General features: G+C 40.0%; 1 protein-coding gene across 3 annotated transcripts; it reads left to right on the top strand.

Annotated features, from left to right (window-relative positions):
• The first annotated feature begins 6,279 nt into the window (after positions 1-6,279).
• Positions 6,280-16,613, top strand: LOC112288966 (uncharacterized). Of its 3 annotated transcripts, none has more exons than XM_024533788.3 (23): positions 6,280-6,416; positions 6,906-7,929; positions 8,126-8,473; positions 8,598-8,730; positions 9,185-9,360; positions 9,485-9,558; positions 9,731-9,766; positions 9,871-9,958; positions 10,091-10,150; positions 10,304-10,735; positions 10,957-11,058; positions 11,221-11,331; positions 11,600-11,665; positions 11,800-11,889; positions 12,047-12,352; positions 12,496-12,807; positions 13,074-13,261; positions 13,506-13,754; positions 13,983-14,062; positions 14,311-14,945; positions 15,213-15,438; positions 15,588-15,702; positions 16,044-16,613. In XM_024533788.3, exons 2-21 carry the CDS (start codon positions 7,444-7,446, stop codon positions 15,366-15,368), a joined length of 4,128 nt encoding a protein of 1,375 aa, XP_024389556.1. In that variant the 5' UTR covers positions 6,280-6,416; positions 6,906-7,443; the 3' UTR covers positions 15,369-15,438; positions 15,588-15,702; positions 16,044-16,613. The 3 variants fall into 3 exon arrangements, with proteins under 3 accessions (XP_024389556.1, XP_090105765.1, XP_024389538.1); XM_090249639.1 differs by lacking the exon at positions 6,280-6,416 and adding an exon at positions 6,439-6,523 and having other exon boundaries at positions 15,213-15,479; XM_024533770.3 differs by lacking the exon at positions 6,280-6,416 and having other exon boundaries at positions 6,542-7,929; positions 15,213-15,479.
• Positions 16,614-17,615: the final 1,002 nt, after the last annotated feature.

The following is a 17,615-nucleotide window of genomic DNA, read 5'->3' as shown; positions in this document are numbered from 1 at the left end:
ACAATCTTTGGCAATGGTTTCTCCCTCAACCTATCTCGATTCCGTTCATGGTTAGGTGGTACTGTTAGAAATTGTACAGCTTTCCTCCCATCTTCGCTCCGTACCCTTGCATAAGCAGAACCATCGTCAAGTACCTTTGTTTCCATCCGTGTTGCCGTGATATAAGGTTGTCCTAAAATCAACGGATAAGACGTTGTATCTTGAACGAAGAAATGTTGCTCCGTCGCAACATCCCCAATCCGAATTTTGACATCTGGACAAGCTCCATATAATTCGCCCCATGTGTTATTAGCTGCTCGTATTGCCCATCCATGTTCCATATCAATTGGCCATTTTTGCTTCTTATAAAGATCTTTAGACATGAGATTTATTTCAGAACCATGGTCCACCAAGGCAACTACTGGTTCTTCTATATCTCCTACCTTCACCAATATCTCAGTAGTTGCCCTTGCCCAATGCTTTTGAGTATAATGGCTCAAAGTTTCCATTTCCTTGTCACTAGAATCTTCGAAACGTACTCGCTGATTATACCCATTCTTTTCATTTGTTGGTTGCTTGTAACCAATATCAACCTCTTCTTCATCTCTACATATTCTTGCATCAATAGCATGACTCATTCCAGTTTCGCTCATTAATTGCCTCTTTCGCTTAATGCTGTCAATGATAACATCATGAAACTCCTTCTTTACAATTCCCAAGACTTCTTTCAATGTGAATTCCACCTTAGCGTTTAATATACGTTCTTCCAACACCCCTTTCAAATTTGTTGCCGCTTCAATGTCAGAAAGTAGCTTATAAGCAATTGATTTGCCCTTATCTTTTGTCTCCGTTGTTTTTTCTCCCAATGATGCTGAGGTATCCTTTACAGGCAATTCTTGTGAAGCTGCCTCCCGAGCCTTGTCTCCTCGAGTTTGCCTCTTAAAAGAATTTCCTTCTCTAGTATCATCAAAATTTCCTCGTCTTTTTTCTTCCATCAAAGCTTCATGTTGGCTCTTAGCAATATATGCATGAACTGAAAGAGACTCAACAAGATCCTCCCAACCTGTTCTTCCTCGTATTGTAGCTGCAGTTCTCAATAACGCTTCTCGAGGTAATTTTCCTTCTTACATTGTAGAAACGGCAGAAGCCCAAAACTCACTAGTTTTCGTACTTCCACCAATTTCATCATCTACTCTAGCACGATAACTTGCACTTTCTCGTACTACTATTTCATGCTCTTTTAAGTAATCTTGAACCAATGCTCTCATTCCTCCCTTGCCAAAATTGGTTTGAAGAAGATCCTCTCTATTTTTCAATGCTATCTTTCCATCTTTCCAGCAAATAATTCCCTGCCGTATCATATTATTAAATTCATTGCAATCTTTTCTAGTGTGTGAAGCATCATCACACCAAATGCATCTTTGTACATATCCTTGTTTTGAAACATTCTTCGAATTGTTTATAGAAGTATTCTCTTCAAGTCTTGCCAATTTGATTTGAAGATCTCGCATTCCTCGTATAATTTCTTCCATACCCATATCTGCTTTCTTTGACAAGAATGTCGAAGGTTGAACTGTAGGCATTGTCGGTGGTGTTGTACGTACTGGAGCTTTGGGTGCTTGTATTGTTTTCGGAATATTGCTCCTATCCTTCCTCTTTTCTTTTTTTGTAAGTAACCCCATCGCATCTTCCACGTTCTTCCACTTCGTTGTCAATCCTTCATCTTCTTCTTTGTCTTCAAGAAGGGGTTCTAATTTCTCTTGCAATTCTCCATCAGCAGCTTGAAGAAATAGATCAACTTTGTTCGGCTCCAATGTCAATTTTTCTACCTTCGATAATTGAGAGTACTGCCTCTCAAATTCGCTTAGTAGCTCTGTTGCTTGCAAATTCTTATTGGGCCGTTCAATCCATCCCAGAAACAGCTTCTTAGTAATGCGATCAGCATCTTCCAAGAAATATTCGTCTTTCAATGCATGTGAAAAATCCTCCCATGAATTCCCACAACGATCCGTAATCGATGTAATGTGGTCCCTTATCTCCGGTATCGTGGCAAGTCCAAATAGTGCAACCATTTTCTTCTCAGAAACTCGATTTAATTCCATTTCACGAACATAACATCTTAAATACCTTGAAATATTCCTCCCATCAAATTGATCAATTTTATTGACCACTGCTTGCAATGCTTTGGTTTCCAAAGCTTCCTTTCGATCATTGCTTTGCTGTTGCTGCATTGACATTGAGAAGGCTTGAAACAAACTAGCAATAGACGGATCCATGTGCATACCTTGTCCTTTAGAAGACTCCCCACCAGAAACTTCTCCCAAAAATCCTTCAAAATTTTTATTTTTGTTTTCCATAAAAATAAAGATAAAATCAACCGAAATCCAATACCTTCTACCTCAAGCTTTCACGTCGGGTTCACCACTTATGTCATATTACGTGCTTTCCTGCTCGAGAACGCGCCGGGCGTCTGGCTGTAGAAGGTAGTATGGAGATTCACCGATAGTCAAGCAGTCTATCAATTTTTGACTGCTGGAATATAAACGACTGCAACAATGTACCGTAAATCTATACGGATGCTCTTCGACTGCTTGTCGAAGTCTTTTTTTTGCCCCTGCTGGTAGGTCTGTAGACATTACAGAGAACCCCGAACAATCCAAACTGTTAATCTTCAATACCCTTTTGTACTTACAATCTTGTATCCATTGACTGTCCTGTTAGATTAACCCAATAAATTTCATTCACTCCGCATACTCAATCCTATAGACACCCTTTTAATCCTTCAATCACAGACGTAACTCGATTTTATAAAACAGTCAAGAATATTCAAACCCACTTCATTTAAAAATCCCGATTCACCATTACAACACTGACTTCAGCAGCGATTGCCTCAGTCTTCCCAAAACTCTACAAAGAAGAAAAATCCAAATTCTATGTCTTTCCTTCCCCGACCTTAAGCATGAAGCTCCTCTCTCTAATTCCCTTGATCTTCAAAACCCTCTAATGAAACCAAACTGGTAACCTTGCAAAAGCTTGAAAACTAGCTCCCCCCCGATTCCCCCGAAAAAAAAAAAAAAACCTCCCTCCCTAAAACTATATTCTCCCCTAACCTTATCCTCTGAATTTCTTCAATCTTCCATCTTAGATCCGGAATTGGCTCCCGCCATCAGAGCTTAGATCCGAAATTGGCTCACGTCATCAAGGCCTTCTCCTCTGTTTTTACCTTTAAGAGATCCATTTACCGTAAACAACGTTCCCTGAAACGGCACAGAGAACAGGACAGCCCGAAACAGAATCGAACCCCGTAATCGGGACCACATTGAGTCGCCCGACCAATTCAGGTCCCATATTGGATAAGATGCCCGTAGTAACCTGGATGCTCGCGTAATTGGGTCAAATTGGTCTTCGCGTCAGACTGGCTGAGGCCCGTAGTAAGACCTGGAGTTTCCCGTAACTAGACTGCATTGGGTTGCTCCACCAATACAGGTCTCATATTGGGTAAGAGGACCCGGATTGGATTCTCGAAATTGGATCCAATTGGCTCTTCAAACCCGTCGTATGAATTGGTCCTTCTCATCCTGCTAACTCCTGTTATTAGAATCGAATGGAGCATTTCAGTATGCCCCGGCTGACTGTAACGGGGTGACTGAACCTGACCACTCAGTATTTGCGCTGGAATTGGTCGATGCTCCCAATATTCGAGGTAACTGAATATTAATAAAATTCTCCTTTCTTTTTATTTTCACTGTATACTCGTATTACAACACGACAACGTAGCAAGGGCATTCATGATAGCATCCAACTTGGACTCCGAACTTTTCGTCATACTAATGTCTTGGCCCCCAGCCATTCTAAGAGAACGACAGAAATGACTACAAGAAGACAATATTGGTTTAGAGGAGGGTACTCCGCAATCTCTAAAATGCCTTAAGAGCTTCAAGAAAAGGGATAATCCACTCTCTTCAAGAAGAATAAGACTCCAATATTGTAACAAAAGAAGTATCAGTTTAGAAGAGAGTAATCCGCAGCCTCTAAAATGTTAGTACACTTCCAAGCAAAGGAATAATCCACACTCTAACGAGGAAGAAACTAGCTCTAATATCTGAGATGAGTGAACTCTCGACAAACTGTCATGGACACAGAAATATAGACTCGAGATCTAACAAGAAGTTCAAGAAGAACTCTCAAGAACTAGATTAATCAAATGAATACAAGAACAACACCAGAGAGGTGAGCTAGAGCTCCAAGAGATGTGTTGTCGAGACTAAAGAACTCTTCAGCCTCGATTCCAATATATACTCCTATTTAGGAAGCTTCTCAAGCAACTTCTACCAACTAGGAAGCTTCTAGAAGGTTCTAGAGACTTACTTCTAGAAGATTCTAGAAACTTGTCTCTAGAAGGTTCTAAGGACTATATTCCTAATATCTTCTACTAACTAAGAAGCTTCTAGAAGGTTCCAGAGACTTGCTTCTAGAAGGTTCTAGAAACTCGTCTCTAGAAGGTTCTAGAAACTTGTCTCTAGAAGGTTCTAAGGACTATGTCCCTAACACTAAGTCATCTTTGACAACATCTTACTTGGTAAGAATATCTCATGAATTAAACAAGTTGGATGAAAATTGCAGCTGATTTTAGTTTTGGATGAGCTTAACTTTATATGAACTTAGATTTGGATGAATTTTATATTTAGATGAAAATCTATTCATATGTAAAAAATTATTTATGGATGATAATTTATACTTTGATAATTTTTTTGTCAATAGATGAATTTTTATTTAAAAAAATAAATCAACAAATAAAAAATTAAATTAAGAGTTAATAGAAGAAATTTCTTTTGCATGCATATTATGAATAATTTGTTATTGTATGTTTGAGTTAATAGTAGAGGTTTTGTTTAATGACTTGGATGTTATAAGAAGATTAATGAGTGATTTATTTGGGATTTAAATAAGAGCTACAACTTATGAAATTGCATAGTTAATTTACTTATTGTGAACTAGAATAAATTTCCAGCAAAGAGGTGCTCGACTACTTGGATGTTTTAAGGAGTTTTAGGTGTAAATTAATTTTGATTGAACGAGCTAAAATTTCTAAGAATTAAATAATTAGTTTACTTGCTGTGAACTAGAATAAACTTACAACTAGTAGAGGTTTAATTTAGCTCACAACATCCAACAACCTGCTACAGAGGATCTGCTCCCTCATCAAGCCGCCACTCCAATTGAGCAGCCATTTAGTCCAAATTCACCATGAACTGGTCGTCGTAACCCACACCCAATTGAGAATCGGCAACACTGAGGACCTGGTTGGTTGTCTGCAAGCATTTGTTGACCACGACTCGATTCCCCGTCCCATTGAATCTCCGTACCGACGATGTCCACGTGATCCTACATGCCGAATCTTCCAAATCCTATGCAGCTTACGAAGTCGTGAAGATTGGAGGAAGTATGTGATCGAACTGGCACGCCATTACAGTGAATCAGACCCAAGAAAACTGGCTATTACCTGCAGCACAGATCACCACTCACTGAAACCAAATTGGGCTTAATCGAAAACTGTAAGGGATGTGGAGTGGAGATGGTAAAGTTGGAATGATTGTGTGGACGGACTTCAATTCTTCTCAAGTTATGAGCCCGATTGAGTGTTGGGTTGAATTTAGAGCGACGACGCTGATTAACGCTAGTGCGGCGAAGGGCGGGGCTATTGCGGCATGTTCCCAACCTGATCTAAGTTTTCGCAATACGTTCCATAAGTACCCATCTTGTTCCCATCATGATCTGAATGTCCCCCTCCCGTTGTGGGCGTTCCTAAGATGTTATCAGGATGATCCCAACGTTCCCAAAATGTTCTAGATGAGGGACGTTACTGAACATTGGCCAACATAGACTTTCAACCTAGTTGAATCCAACAACAAAGAAATCTTACTGGTTCCATATTCTTTATACTTCACAAATTGGGGCCAACCTTATCTACCACATTTCATTGACATTCTCCAAATATAATACCATCTTCTTCTTCTTCTTTCATATGGAAAATATATTCTATACAAAATAAAAAAATATTCAATCTTCTCTTGTTTATATTATTTGGGAAAAAGCCAAGTGTACATTTCTAGTACCCTAATTCTCCAAAGAAAATATTCCCAGCTCATCTCCCACTTCACTGCCCCTAATGGAATTAAAAGACTCCAAAATTTTATGATAATTTTGAAGGATGATATATGGACAAGGATGGATGAACACCGGGCGTTAGATGGATGAGGAATGGGAGTCTCTTCCTCCTCTGAACCCTGCAACGGTAATGTCGCCGGACTCGTGAGCTTGAAGCTTGCTGCTCTGTACTTGGCCACAGCAACCCGCGCCGCGCGTCTCGCGCATGTTGGATGCGATTGCTGCTGAAATTCTGAATCGTTCAAACAGGGATGTGCAGTTTTTGAAAAGTGGGTAATTTACATCCATTACATTTGTTCAGTGGTATTGAGTAGGGTGTCAAGGTTAGTTCAGCGGTGAATCGCGAAGGTGTTGAGTAGTCTGGCTCTCAAATCTGGTACCTGGAGTTTTGCAATGGGTGCTCTGCAAGCTGATCCATGAGGACAGTCACTTTGAGGGATTCTCGTCCTTTTTTTTGAAATGCCGAATAGCTTGTGGTCATTTGCAATCAGTGATGTGTCTCAGAATGATTGTTGACCTTTTTTTCCTTCTTCATAGCAACAGTAGCATTCCAGCTGAGAGGCTAAGATTATTAGCGTAAATATTTTGCTCGATTCAGTTAATGTTGCTATGCCTACGTTATACATTTATTATTTATTTTGTAATCAGCAGTTCGACCTTGTGAATGTGAATTCTACCTGGAGAATGGTTTCGATGCAGTCATTTTTGGGTTCAAACTCAATTTTCTGAAGTTTCCGACTCTTGCATGTTTCATGCAGGAATGCGGTCATTGCATTCAGCTGGAATTGGGGTGGTGTTCCCAACCCAAGTGCTGAAGTGGCAATCATCAATTGTTTGACTCAGTAAGGTGTCTTCTCACAACGCGATATCTGACTTGATGCACCAAACACAAGATCGACCTTGAATTGTGCGCCTCGAGTATCGATCAGAGATTTTGATTTCATGGGTTCTAAGAATTCAACCGTGGAGCATCATAACATGGGGATACTCCATAATAGTGGAATTCCAAGACTGGAATTTCTGACCCTTATCAGTTGTCTGGCCGGAACTCAAGAATGCAGGGGCTTTTTTCATCTCCCGAATGTGATTTGTTGTATGGACTCCATCATAGGGTCGGAGATAGCAGGAGCGAATCCCCAATAATTTGGGGTATTTCTGCAGGATTAAAAGGATAGAATGGGAATTAGGTTTGATTGATGTGGCGCTTAGGTTGACGTAAATATATGTATATATCTACGAGTTCTCGAGGTAAACAGCAACCGTTAAGAAATTGTTGAATGCCTACTCTCTTAAGATATGGGGATGAGCGAGGAGCAGAAACGACGTATGGAAGCTAATCGATGTGCAGCATTGACTAGAAGGAACTGCAAGTTACAATGTCCTGTTGCTGTTGAGTCTTCAACCAGTGTGCATCTACCATTGCAGCAATTGCCTCTAAGTCCCCATTTAGATGTTAATGCCAAGAACCGAATTGTACTTATGGATTCTCGACCTCATCATCATCAAGAAATTCCGCCCTTTAATATGAAGGTAGAGAGTCGCAAACTCTCTGACCTAAGTGGCTCGGTGAACGATCTTTCAAATCTTCACGTTGTGAAATACAGCGTGGGGCCGAGTGTTCCTAATGCCGTAGATAATCTGCAGCACCTAAATGGCTGTGGCATTTCAGGCCAGTCAGGCGCGAAGATGAAAGTTGCTCTTGAAATTAGTGCTCCAGACAGGTTTTTCCTGATGGTGAAAAGCGGCTTTGCTGATCAAGGATTTTTGGAGTCTATATCATCTGTAAGCTTCTCTTACCTTCTATGTCCTTGTAGGAATCAAACTGTGGCTTCAGCTAATTTAATGCGTTCAAGTGAAGTGGAACAAGCTTTTGAGCAGCCAGTTGTAACGTCGGTGTTAAGAGAGAACTTCAAAAGGGACATGCATATTTCCTGTTGTCTTGTGCATCCTGGATTTGACGTGATCTTTATATGGCCAGGTAGTAAGCTGTGAGAATTTGGAACCTTCAGCAAAGTGGCCCGTGTACAAACTGAAAGATTACGATAAGGTGACAGAAGCATTGAAGGGGTTGTCAAATGTAGAATACGACCAAATACCGTGGTCTACACGCATGGTGTTGGAGAAGTTTCCAAGGGCAGCAGAAAGTGGTGTCCTAGGCGTACCCAACCATATCACTGATTCTGAGGTGGAGCAACTGCTTCTTAAGTTACCTCCAAATTTATCAAAAACATTACTTCCTTTTCAGAAGGAAGGTGTGAAGTTCGGGTTGCAAAGAGGGGGACGTTGCCTCTTTGCTGATGAAATGGGCGTGGGTAAGACGATTCAGGTCAGTGATTTTAATCGCGCCAATAACAGTGAACTTTCTAGCAATATTTTGCTTCGTTCAAAGACGTTCAATTTACATAGAGATAAAGCTTAAACATGGTGCGTGTTGAGTGGAGTTTAATCAGGCAATCGCAATGGCATCATGTTACAAGGAAGAGGGCTCCCTGTTGGTGATATGTCCAGCGAGCTTGCGGCTGGTGTGGGCCGACGAGCTGGAGCGGTGGCTTCCGTATCTATCTCCTGTGGATGTCCATCTTGGTATCTTTCTATCCTCGTAAATTTGCAAATAAGTTCCTCGATGCTCAGCATTGAATTTAAGTGCGAACTTGTTTTCCAGATATTATAATAGCAGATAATGATTTAAATTGCTTCAAGCAGGTTGAGATCTTTTGGTGGACATGTGTATTCTAAGTATAGTTTAAGATTTAGGAAGTCATGCTAATTTTTGAATATACAGACACTACCGCTTTGGAGCATTTCTTTGATTGAACCGATCACAAGCATATATACATGCACTCCAGCAAGTACAGCTTGTTGAAACGATTGGTATAGAATTTTAGTCCTCTGGGAGTTAAATACTATCGCTGAAACCACTATATTCCATTCATCAAAGCGCTTGAACGCTGAGTCTCTGTGCAAACATCTAACCTGAAAAAGTATGTGGTGTTTCGTTCTCGATGGACTAAAAAAGCGCACATGATCATTGCTGCAGTTTTTGGTCGAAAGAACAACCTGACAGAGAACATGGAACTGCCAAAGGTTGTCGTAACATCTTTCAACATGCTGACGCGGCTTCGAGAAAGCATGCTGTCGCGTAAATGGGGCATGGTTATAGTAGATGAAGCTCACAATATTCGATGTACGAGTAGGAAGGTGGAGTGTGACGAGGTCAGTCTTGTATTCATAGTGACTGTAACTCTGAGAAGCTCATCGACGTAAGCTGGAACTCATTTTTTGATCCTTTTGCGTGTGTAATTAAACTGACACCCTCTCCGTGGTTTGACTCTCTCAGACAATGGCAGTGCTCGAGGTAGTTCAGTACGTGAAGAGGGTTGTGCTTCTCACTGGTACACCGTCACTGTCAAGGTATGGAACTTGTGCCTCATCCTTAATTTCTCACTCCTGTTATTGTCAAGTTCTGGTTTATTTACTCTCTGAGTGTTAACAACGCTTGAGCGCATTCCTTACTGAATTTGCATGATGCTTGAAATGATCCCGATTGAAAATTTGCCTCTTATTAGTCATTGCATTGATGCAGGCCATTCGACATCTTCAATCAAATTAATTGCTTGTGGTAAGTGAATGGTTTATGTCAATCTTTTCTCAAGAATGTTTTTCGTATGCGGGGTTGACAAGTAGATGAACATTCTAACCAGTCATCCCCTTCACCATCTGCAGGCCCAATTTACTTGGCAAAAACAAGTACGAATTTGCTCGGAATTACTGCGATCGTCAGTGGAGTCCTTGTGGTCATAGTAATTTCAAGGTAGCATTGGGCTCATCTTGATGCTATCATTATGATGATAGCAAGGTTTTACGACTTCAAATAATGAAGGTTGCTTTTCAAGTGAGCCTCATCCTATTTGATTGATGTATAAAGTTTTGTGTCTTCCCTCAGGATTATTCGAGGGGGTCAAGACTTACGGAGCTTAATGTTTTACTGAAGCAGACAGTCATGGTGCGTCTTCTACCTTTGAAACTTACAAAAAAATCCTGTGAAAACTTTCTCATGGTCATCACTCGTAATTGGTCAACATCCTCTGCATCTTGTCATTCATACTGTTGAGCGTTCGCGTAGAGTCCAAGTCTGAGCGGGTAGAATATGATACAGATCAGAAGGTTGAAGGAGGATGTTATGATGCAACTGCCTCCTAAACGACGTCAACTCATTTGCCTACAACTTGCTCCTAGTGATGTGAAAGAAGCAAAAGCTTTTACAGCTGCAAATGCGAGGGAAAGAATTTCAGTTCAATTGGGCGAGGAGGCTTGTAAGTGTGGGTTCACTCGGAAGGGATTTTGTGACTGTGAAGACGAGAATGAAGATGAGAGCCATGCTGACAGTGAAGAGGGAGAGAATCCACTGGCCAGCAAGACCTCTGCAAGGAGCCTCACAGAGCAGGAGGTTGGAGTGGCGAAGCTTCGAGGATTTCAGGAATGGTTGCTCAATAACTCCATTTTCGCTGACCGAGAATCACAAGACGAAGCCACTCGAGAGAAGATAATAATATTTGCGCATCATTTGAAGGTCTTGGATACTATCCAGGTAATAGTTCGAAGAGTTTGTCAGGTGTTCCTAGGGAGAAAAATCTCATAATATTTCTTTCGAACCAGAGAGGCCGTGATTGACTTGTTGCAAAACATCAGTGTTACTCCGCTCTTTTTTCATGTTTCAATAGTCTTATTCACAATCTTCGAATCTTATCGTTAAACAGAAATTTTGATCGTAGTTAAAGAATATCAAACTTTTTTCTGTGTATGATTCAGACTTTCGTACAAAGCAAAGGTGTAGAGTATGTCCGCATCGATGGATCTACTCTACCACAAGATCGCTTGAAAAACGTTAATCGTTTCCGCTCGCAGCGAGAGGTAATATACTGTAGCTGCCTTGTCGCATGGATTTCTTATCAAGAAATACAGAACTCTCGTTGATTATTACCTTTTCATGACAGCTCAACTCTACATAAGGGTTTGAAGTTATATCATTGCCACAACCTTCGTGTTCACCATGCCACGAACAATGGACTGCAGGTGAAAGTGGCAATCGTAGGATTGCAAGCTGGTGGCGTGGGGCTGGATTTTTCTGCAGCGCAGAGTGTCGTATTTGTTGAACTTCCTAAATCCGCTTCTGAAATGCTTCAAGTGAGATATTTTTCCCTTGAAACCTTGGCTTGAAACCTATTCCATTGACCTGTCTGGAACATATATGGGTTAACTGGACCATTTCTTACAAATGTTACTCATTATGTGTTGCACTGAAGGTGTATATTGAGCAATTGGATTGGATTTAATTACTGAAATTGTGAAACTGGGCAGTCACTAAGCTTGTTACTTGAGTCTTCACTTCAATTCAATAAAATATATTTGGCTTAAAGATTCTGACAACATTTACGTCATTTGGGTTTTGCAGGCTGAAGATAGAGCACATCGCCGGGGCCAGAAGAACTCTGTAAACATTTATATTTTTGTTGCTAAGGTACTTATCTTTGTTTTCAGTCTTCATGATTGGGTTTGCGACCAACGTGGGAGAAATTTAATGAAATTTATTAGGAAGTTTTATCTTAACTTTCTGAGTTATACATAGCGTCCTATAATTCTCGTTTCTAACAGGGAACAGCTGACGATAGACACTGGCAGTCTTTAAGTAGAAGCCTTGAACGTGTGTCCACCATGACCAATGGAGCTGAAACAACTTTAGAGGTAAGTTGTTATCTTTCTTTATCCATTATCCGGATTAGTTACATCTTGAGTCGATGTTCAGATTCTTTTTCGTGTTTCCTATTTGAACTTATTGAACTACAGGACTCGTTAACATTTTTTGCATGTGCTTATGGCTATCTTTGAAATTTTTACGCAGATTGACTGTGTGGTTGATACGGATGATACATACCGTCAAACAAGGATGCTGTCATCGAATGGTGACAACCACTTTGTCGGAGTAGACATAAATGACCAATTTTCAGAAGAATCCTGCATGACATCTGAAATTACTAACGTAGAGGCACAAGCCTCAGTAAAGGAACTCTGCAAATCGTTAACATCAGTCGACTCACTAACTCGCGAGCATGAACTGCAGTCGAACGTCCCTGAATTCAAGGATATGACTGATGAGCTTGGATTCGATGCATGTGTGGAATTCCCCGCCACTTCCCTTATGTTTGAGGTAATCTTGTGAACAATAGATGTCGAAACACACGCACACATGTAAAACCTTCTAGCAGTCACTTGACATGTTATGTTTATATTGGTAGACAAATATCAATTTGAGGCTTTTGATTCCAAGGTTGTCGAAGTGGTTTGAATCAGGTTAGCTCGAATACGGGCCGCGTCCATTTGTTTCGCAGGTCGAGTGATGGACATTCTAGGCCTACATCGCTGCAAGCGAACTTCAAGCCTGAGGACTTGGCACTTTTTGCAGAGAATGGCATTTGTGAACGAGGAGCCCTTCCTGCTTGGTTGATTTTCAGTGCATCTCATAGAGAAGCAGCCATTTTGTTTTTGGATGAGTATAATCGGTTGCGGCCTGTGCTTCGTAATCGGCTTCGTGGTCGACCTCTCTCGCTGCCCCTCGAGACAGAGCTGAAGTCCTACAAAGATAAGGATCATTATGTTGCCGGGGTAGGTTTTCACTCCTCACTAGTGAAACCTGACTTCATTCCAATTCGAGTTATGTTCTTCAGTTATATAATGTTATTTTAACTGATCTAAGCTCTAAAAGTCATTGAATTCATTCTAACGTTGACTAAGCGCTTGGGTCTTCTTTGAAAGAACGCCTACGACAGATTTTTATCAAGAATTAAAAAAATGCCTATTGCCAAGCTCTTCATCCCATTTCCGCAAACATTCAATCAGGATGACATTGTTGTTTTCTGTGCTGCATACAGGGTATTATGAAAGGTGGCAGCAAAAGGCGCTGGACTCCTAAAGAGGAAGTGGGTGCAAAGATCCCAGCAGGTGCAACTTGGCGAACCGTCTCTTTCCATAGACGGAATGGTTTGAAAGAGACGAAAATTGAACAAGCATGGTCTGCCGAGGATGTTCCGCTCTGCAAATATTGTCAGAATCCTTGCAAGTAAGGGATTAATTTCTGACTTTCTATTTTTATTCCTTTTTTATTCTATTCTTTTTTGTTTTTTCCAATGCAGGAGCCAAATTGCCGATCTGGAATGGTTTTCAGATCAACCATTGTTGAGCTGATCGGTGATTTGGGATGGTCCTCATGCTGTTCAGATTCTGTTCCTCACTTGATTAAATGCTGTGTTTGTTGGTTATGAGCCTTTTCATTATTGACCTGCACGACATACTTGGGTGTACAGAGGAAAGAGATCCATGCTACCCGAGTTATTTGAGGACTTATTCTGTCAAACCACATGCCTCAACGAGTATTCCAACAAAACAAGCCGCCGGCGTATCCGTGAGGAGCTCTTTGATCTTGAAGGCGGAGTGTGTGTAAAATGTGGTCTTGACTGCCATGCTCTGGTGGAGCGCATAAGACCACTGCCGGTTGAATTGCGGCAGGCATATGTTATGGAGAAGGCTTCTCAGTTCACCAAGCACAAACGGATGTATATTTCGTATTCCTTCCTCCATTCTGCTCAATTTTCGGATTGTACCTTAAAACATTTACATACCATGATCTCGAATGTTGCTTACGCGGAAACTGAGCATTTGTTTTGCAAGCTTCTTTGGTCACCTTCTGAAAGATTAGTTCCTTTCTTCTTTATAAGCACTTGATGCTATTTATTGCTGAGTCACTGTGCAATATATACCTGAGCCTCCAAACTCTTTGGCAGGCTCCAGAAGCTCGTAAAGGAACCAATAGAGGGCAACGCCTGGCACGCTGATCACATCATTGCTGTAGCTGATGGCGGAGGTAAGCTTTTTCTGTGACAGAAGCCACCAAAAGGCGCCAACTGGACTTTAATTTAAATGCCTTTCATTTTCTACTATCACCGAGAATTTACTTGGATTGGTTGCATCAAGAATTCTGCTATCGATCTGAAACGGGCTCCTCTCTGTATGGTGGAGTTCATATCCATTATCATCAAATCCTAGAAGGATGAGATTTAAGGGGTTTGATTGTATCATAACTTTTTTCATACTGAGTATACCATCTGGCAGGAGAGTGCACTTTGGAGAATTTTCAAACCTTGTGTATTGCATGCCATGCCGAAGTGACAGCTGATCAACGTCGTCATCGGGCAGCTGAGAGTCTAAAAACTAAGTTAGGTTTGCAGAAAACTATGAAGAAGCTCAAGGAGCGGTCTGAGAGGGTTAAGCGGATGCGCCCATTCTACACTGATCTTTCCCTGGACTCTAGTGATAGTGATAATGATCAAGATCTTCTTGGTATAAATGTAGCTGGCAGTGCATATTCAACCTCCAGAGACAGTGGCATTGCCGAAATACCCACTGCTTTTGCCTCTAAAGCTCAATTGCATCCTCCTGATACGGAAGGTGAGGAATTGTGCAACACCTCGAGAAGCTCGTCTCAACCACAGGGCATCACCGAAGTAAAAAAAGAATATATCCTGCTACCTGCGAGTGTGAAAGGTCATCCAATTCCAGATGACTTGATGATCTCTCCCAATGTGGGGAGCATCACCACTGAAGCACTCGTAGAGCATTCCTTTAAATCTACTCTCAAACCACTTGTTATAAAAGGTCGCGGACCAACAGACAAAGTGAAGAAGTCGCCATACTTCCCTATCTTGGACGACCACAAGCCTTCAAACAATGCCAGAAGTTCGTCACAGGTGAGAGCCACATGCTTGCTTGGTGCATGAGACTTTCCGTTACATTTCTGATGCTAGAGGCCAAGGCTTCATTAATTTGATCCTCTGTCGGGTTTGTGAAGGAGAACCATTACGAGATCCAAAGAAAATCCTTTTGTAATATTTCCTCGATTTCATCTCTAAATTATTACCACTGCGTGATAAATTTTATTATCATACCCAAGAGTAATGACCAAAAATTTAATTGATTTTATTTCTTGCACTCAATGGTTGTTAATCGGGATCCAGGTCGAAAATCTTCAACCATCAGCATGTTGCAAGCCTGGAAAGGGCACCTCCAATGAACGTGGCATCCTCACCCCAGCAACCAATGGAACTCCGGATTTTTCAGTGACAAAGAAGCCAACATTCTCGTTAAGGGATTTGAACAAGTATCTTTTGTGATTCGTTTGATCAGATCGAGTGGTCACACTGGAAGCATCCGAATTTCTTTCGAGACTCTTCGTCTGGATTGGTTCGTCTTCAGCTCTTACAAACATCGCACAGCTTTTACAGGTGTTTAATAAGTTAATACAAACTTAATCTCAAATACGATTTGCAGTGGAAATGGAACCAGTATACCAACCTCCAACTTCAGCTGACGATAGTGTTTGCCACCACCAGGTTGCAGGTAACAGCATCTGCATTCAGGAGGGAGATTGAGAACGAAGTTCGCTCCCATTCCCACCTTCATAGCGAGCAGAAATTTTTCACTCTTACCTTGAAAGAGTTTGTTCAGGTAAATTTAACCTTTCTCGTACCGCAGTCTTTCAGTAAATCCCACCACTGAGCACCACTGTAATTTTTATTTGTTAACAGCCATTTGTTTGTTAGAGATACGTGACGTTCATATTCTAAAGTTAGAGCCAATTTGAGTCACATGTAAAGGTTTCATCAAAGACACTGTCAACCTTTTTCTTTGAACATCTCTAAACGTGAGTTTTTGAAACTAGATTTGCTGTAAAAGATGGACATTTGTCGACTTTGAAATCTGGGAGCTTTCACAGAACTCTTGAAAGTCACAGTGCTAGCATTCCGCAATCATCGGGTGGCTCATTCGTGTGTATTACATTTATGCAGATTGGTTGAAGATGGTCATGGTCCTTATAAGCAGGTTCCGAGCAAAAGTAGTTCATGTAAAAAAGAACAAATGGATGAAAACACCTTTACTGGTCATAAGCAATTAGGCTTGTTCGAATTCCTCTTAATATTGTGGGCTCTCCTCACCGTCCCATCGTGTTGAACTGCAATGACATTAAAATACCAGTCTTCACCTTACACAGCCTGGCTGTCAAAAGAATGCCCAACTCAATTCATAGAATTAGCACAAGTTGAATTAACGATATTTTATGTTCAAAGCTGTACAGCATAGCAATAATTGGAATTCGGAAATTTCCGGTCAAACCCGATGGAATCTGTATTACAGTTAGCTTGATGACTTACTGTAATGATAGAAACATTTATGTGAATATCCAGCCAAATGTATTAACGTAATTGGCGAAGTACAACGGACTACTTGACTCCTTGTACGTGGACGTGTAGCTAAGAGTACTACGAACATGGAGCCACTATTAAGGGGAGCTCATTTACACTTTTGTGTATAATAACATCACATCGAGGTTTTTAAAATGTCATGTCATTACTTTTTCATTTCTAGAGCCAAGTAAGTGTTTTGCCATCCATAAGTCTCTCAATAAATAACTTGTGTTGTGGATGTTTTGTTGACTGCTTTTTGGTAAATTTTCAACAAATTTGTCCATATTTAATATGACCTTTTCAAACTAAGCTTCTCATATATGATGTTTCTTGAAGACCATTTTTTTTTTTTAATTTTTGAATCCAGATAGTCCATAGATAAAGATCATTAACAAAGGCCAAATTATACAAAAGCCTTTGAATCTATTGAGAAGAGATTTTGATAAAATAGTTTATTTCTAAATAAGGGATTTTAAAGGATTCTAATTCCAAGCATTAGATGTATAAAAAAAGAGGTAGTCTAATCCTATATGTGGCAAGCTTGATGAAAATTCCAAAATTCATAAAGAATGGATATATATATATATATATATATTTAGAATTAACACATAGCATAGTGAATATAAATATTAGGATTGATTTTTTTCCTCCATATGTTAACAATTACATCATTGTGCAATATAAGCTAAATTAACATAGCCTCTTTTTAAGAATTAAGATTGAACTAAGTATCTTTTCAATTAAATAAAAAATTTTAATTAAGAAAAATATTCTATTTGTGTGTAAGTAAATTAGTGGTAGAATTTTTACTTTGAAGTAATGTTTTACCAAGTTTGGAAAAGTATGTCAAGAATCTCTCTCTAGTAGTCTAAGAATATGATAAAAGATCAAAGATTAATTTACTAAATAGACCATAGAAGAAGTCACCATAGAAAGTTCTTTTTTAATCTTAGTTTTATTTTTCAAATAATTCTATTTTTTTTTAATAAACTTATTGATTCTTATTATCTTTTAAATCTTGTTCAACCAAAAGATTTTCATCATAGTAGAGACTTTTAGATTAAATGCATAAATATTTCTTTTGTAATATTCATTATAATCCTTTACATACATGAATCCTACATTATTATTGCAAAGCTTCAAAATATATAATTTTACATTTTAGAAGTCCATCTA

The sequence above is a fragment of the Physcomitrium patens genome, chromosome 1 (assembly GCF_059467195.1).
Source record: "Physcomitrium patens ecotype Gransden chromosome 1, ASM5946719v1, whole genome shotgun sequence".
Classification (NCBI taxonomy): Eukaryota; Viridiplantae; Streptophyta; class Bryopsida; order Funariales; family Funariaceae; genus Physcomitrium; species Physcomitrium patens.
The sequence above is the reverse complement of the archived record's forward strand: the minus strand, read 5'-3'. Positions and strand labels throughout refer to the sequence as shown.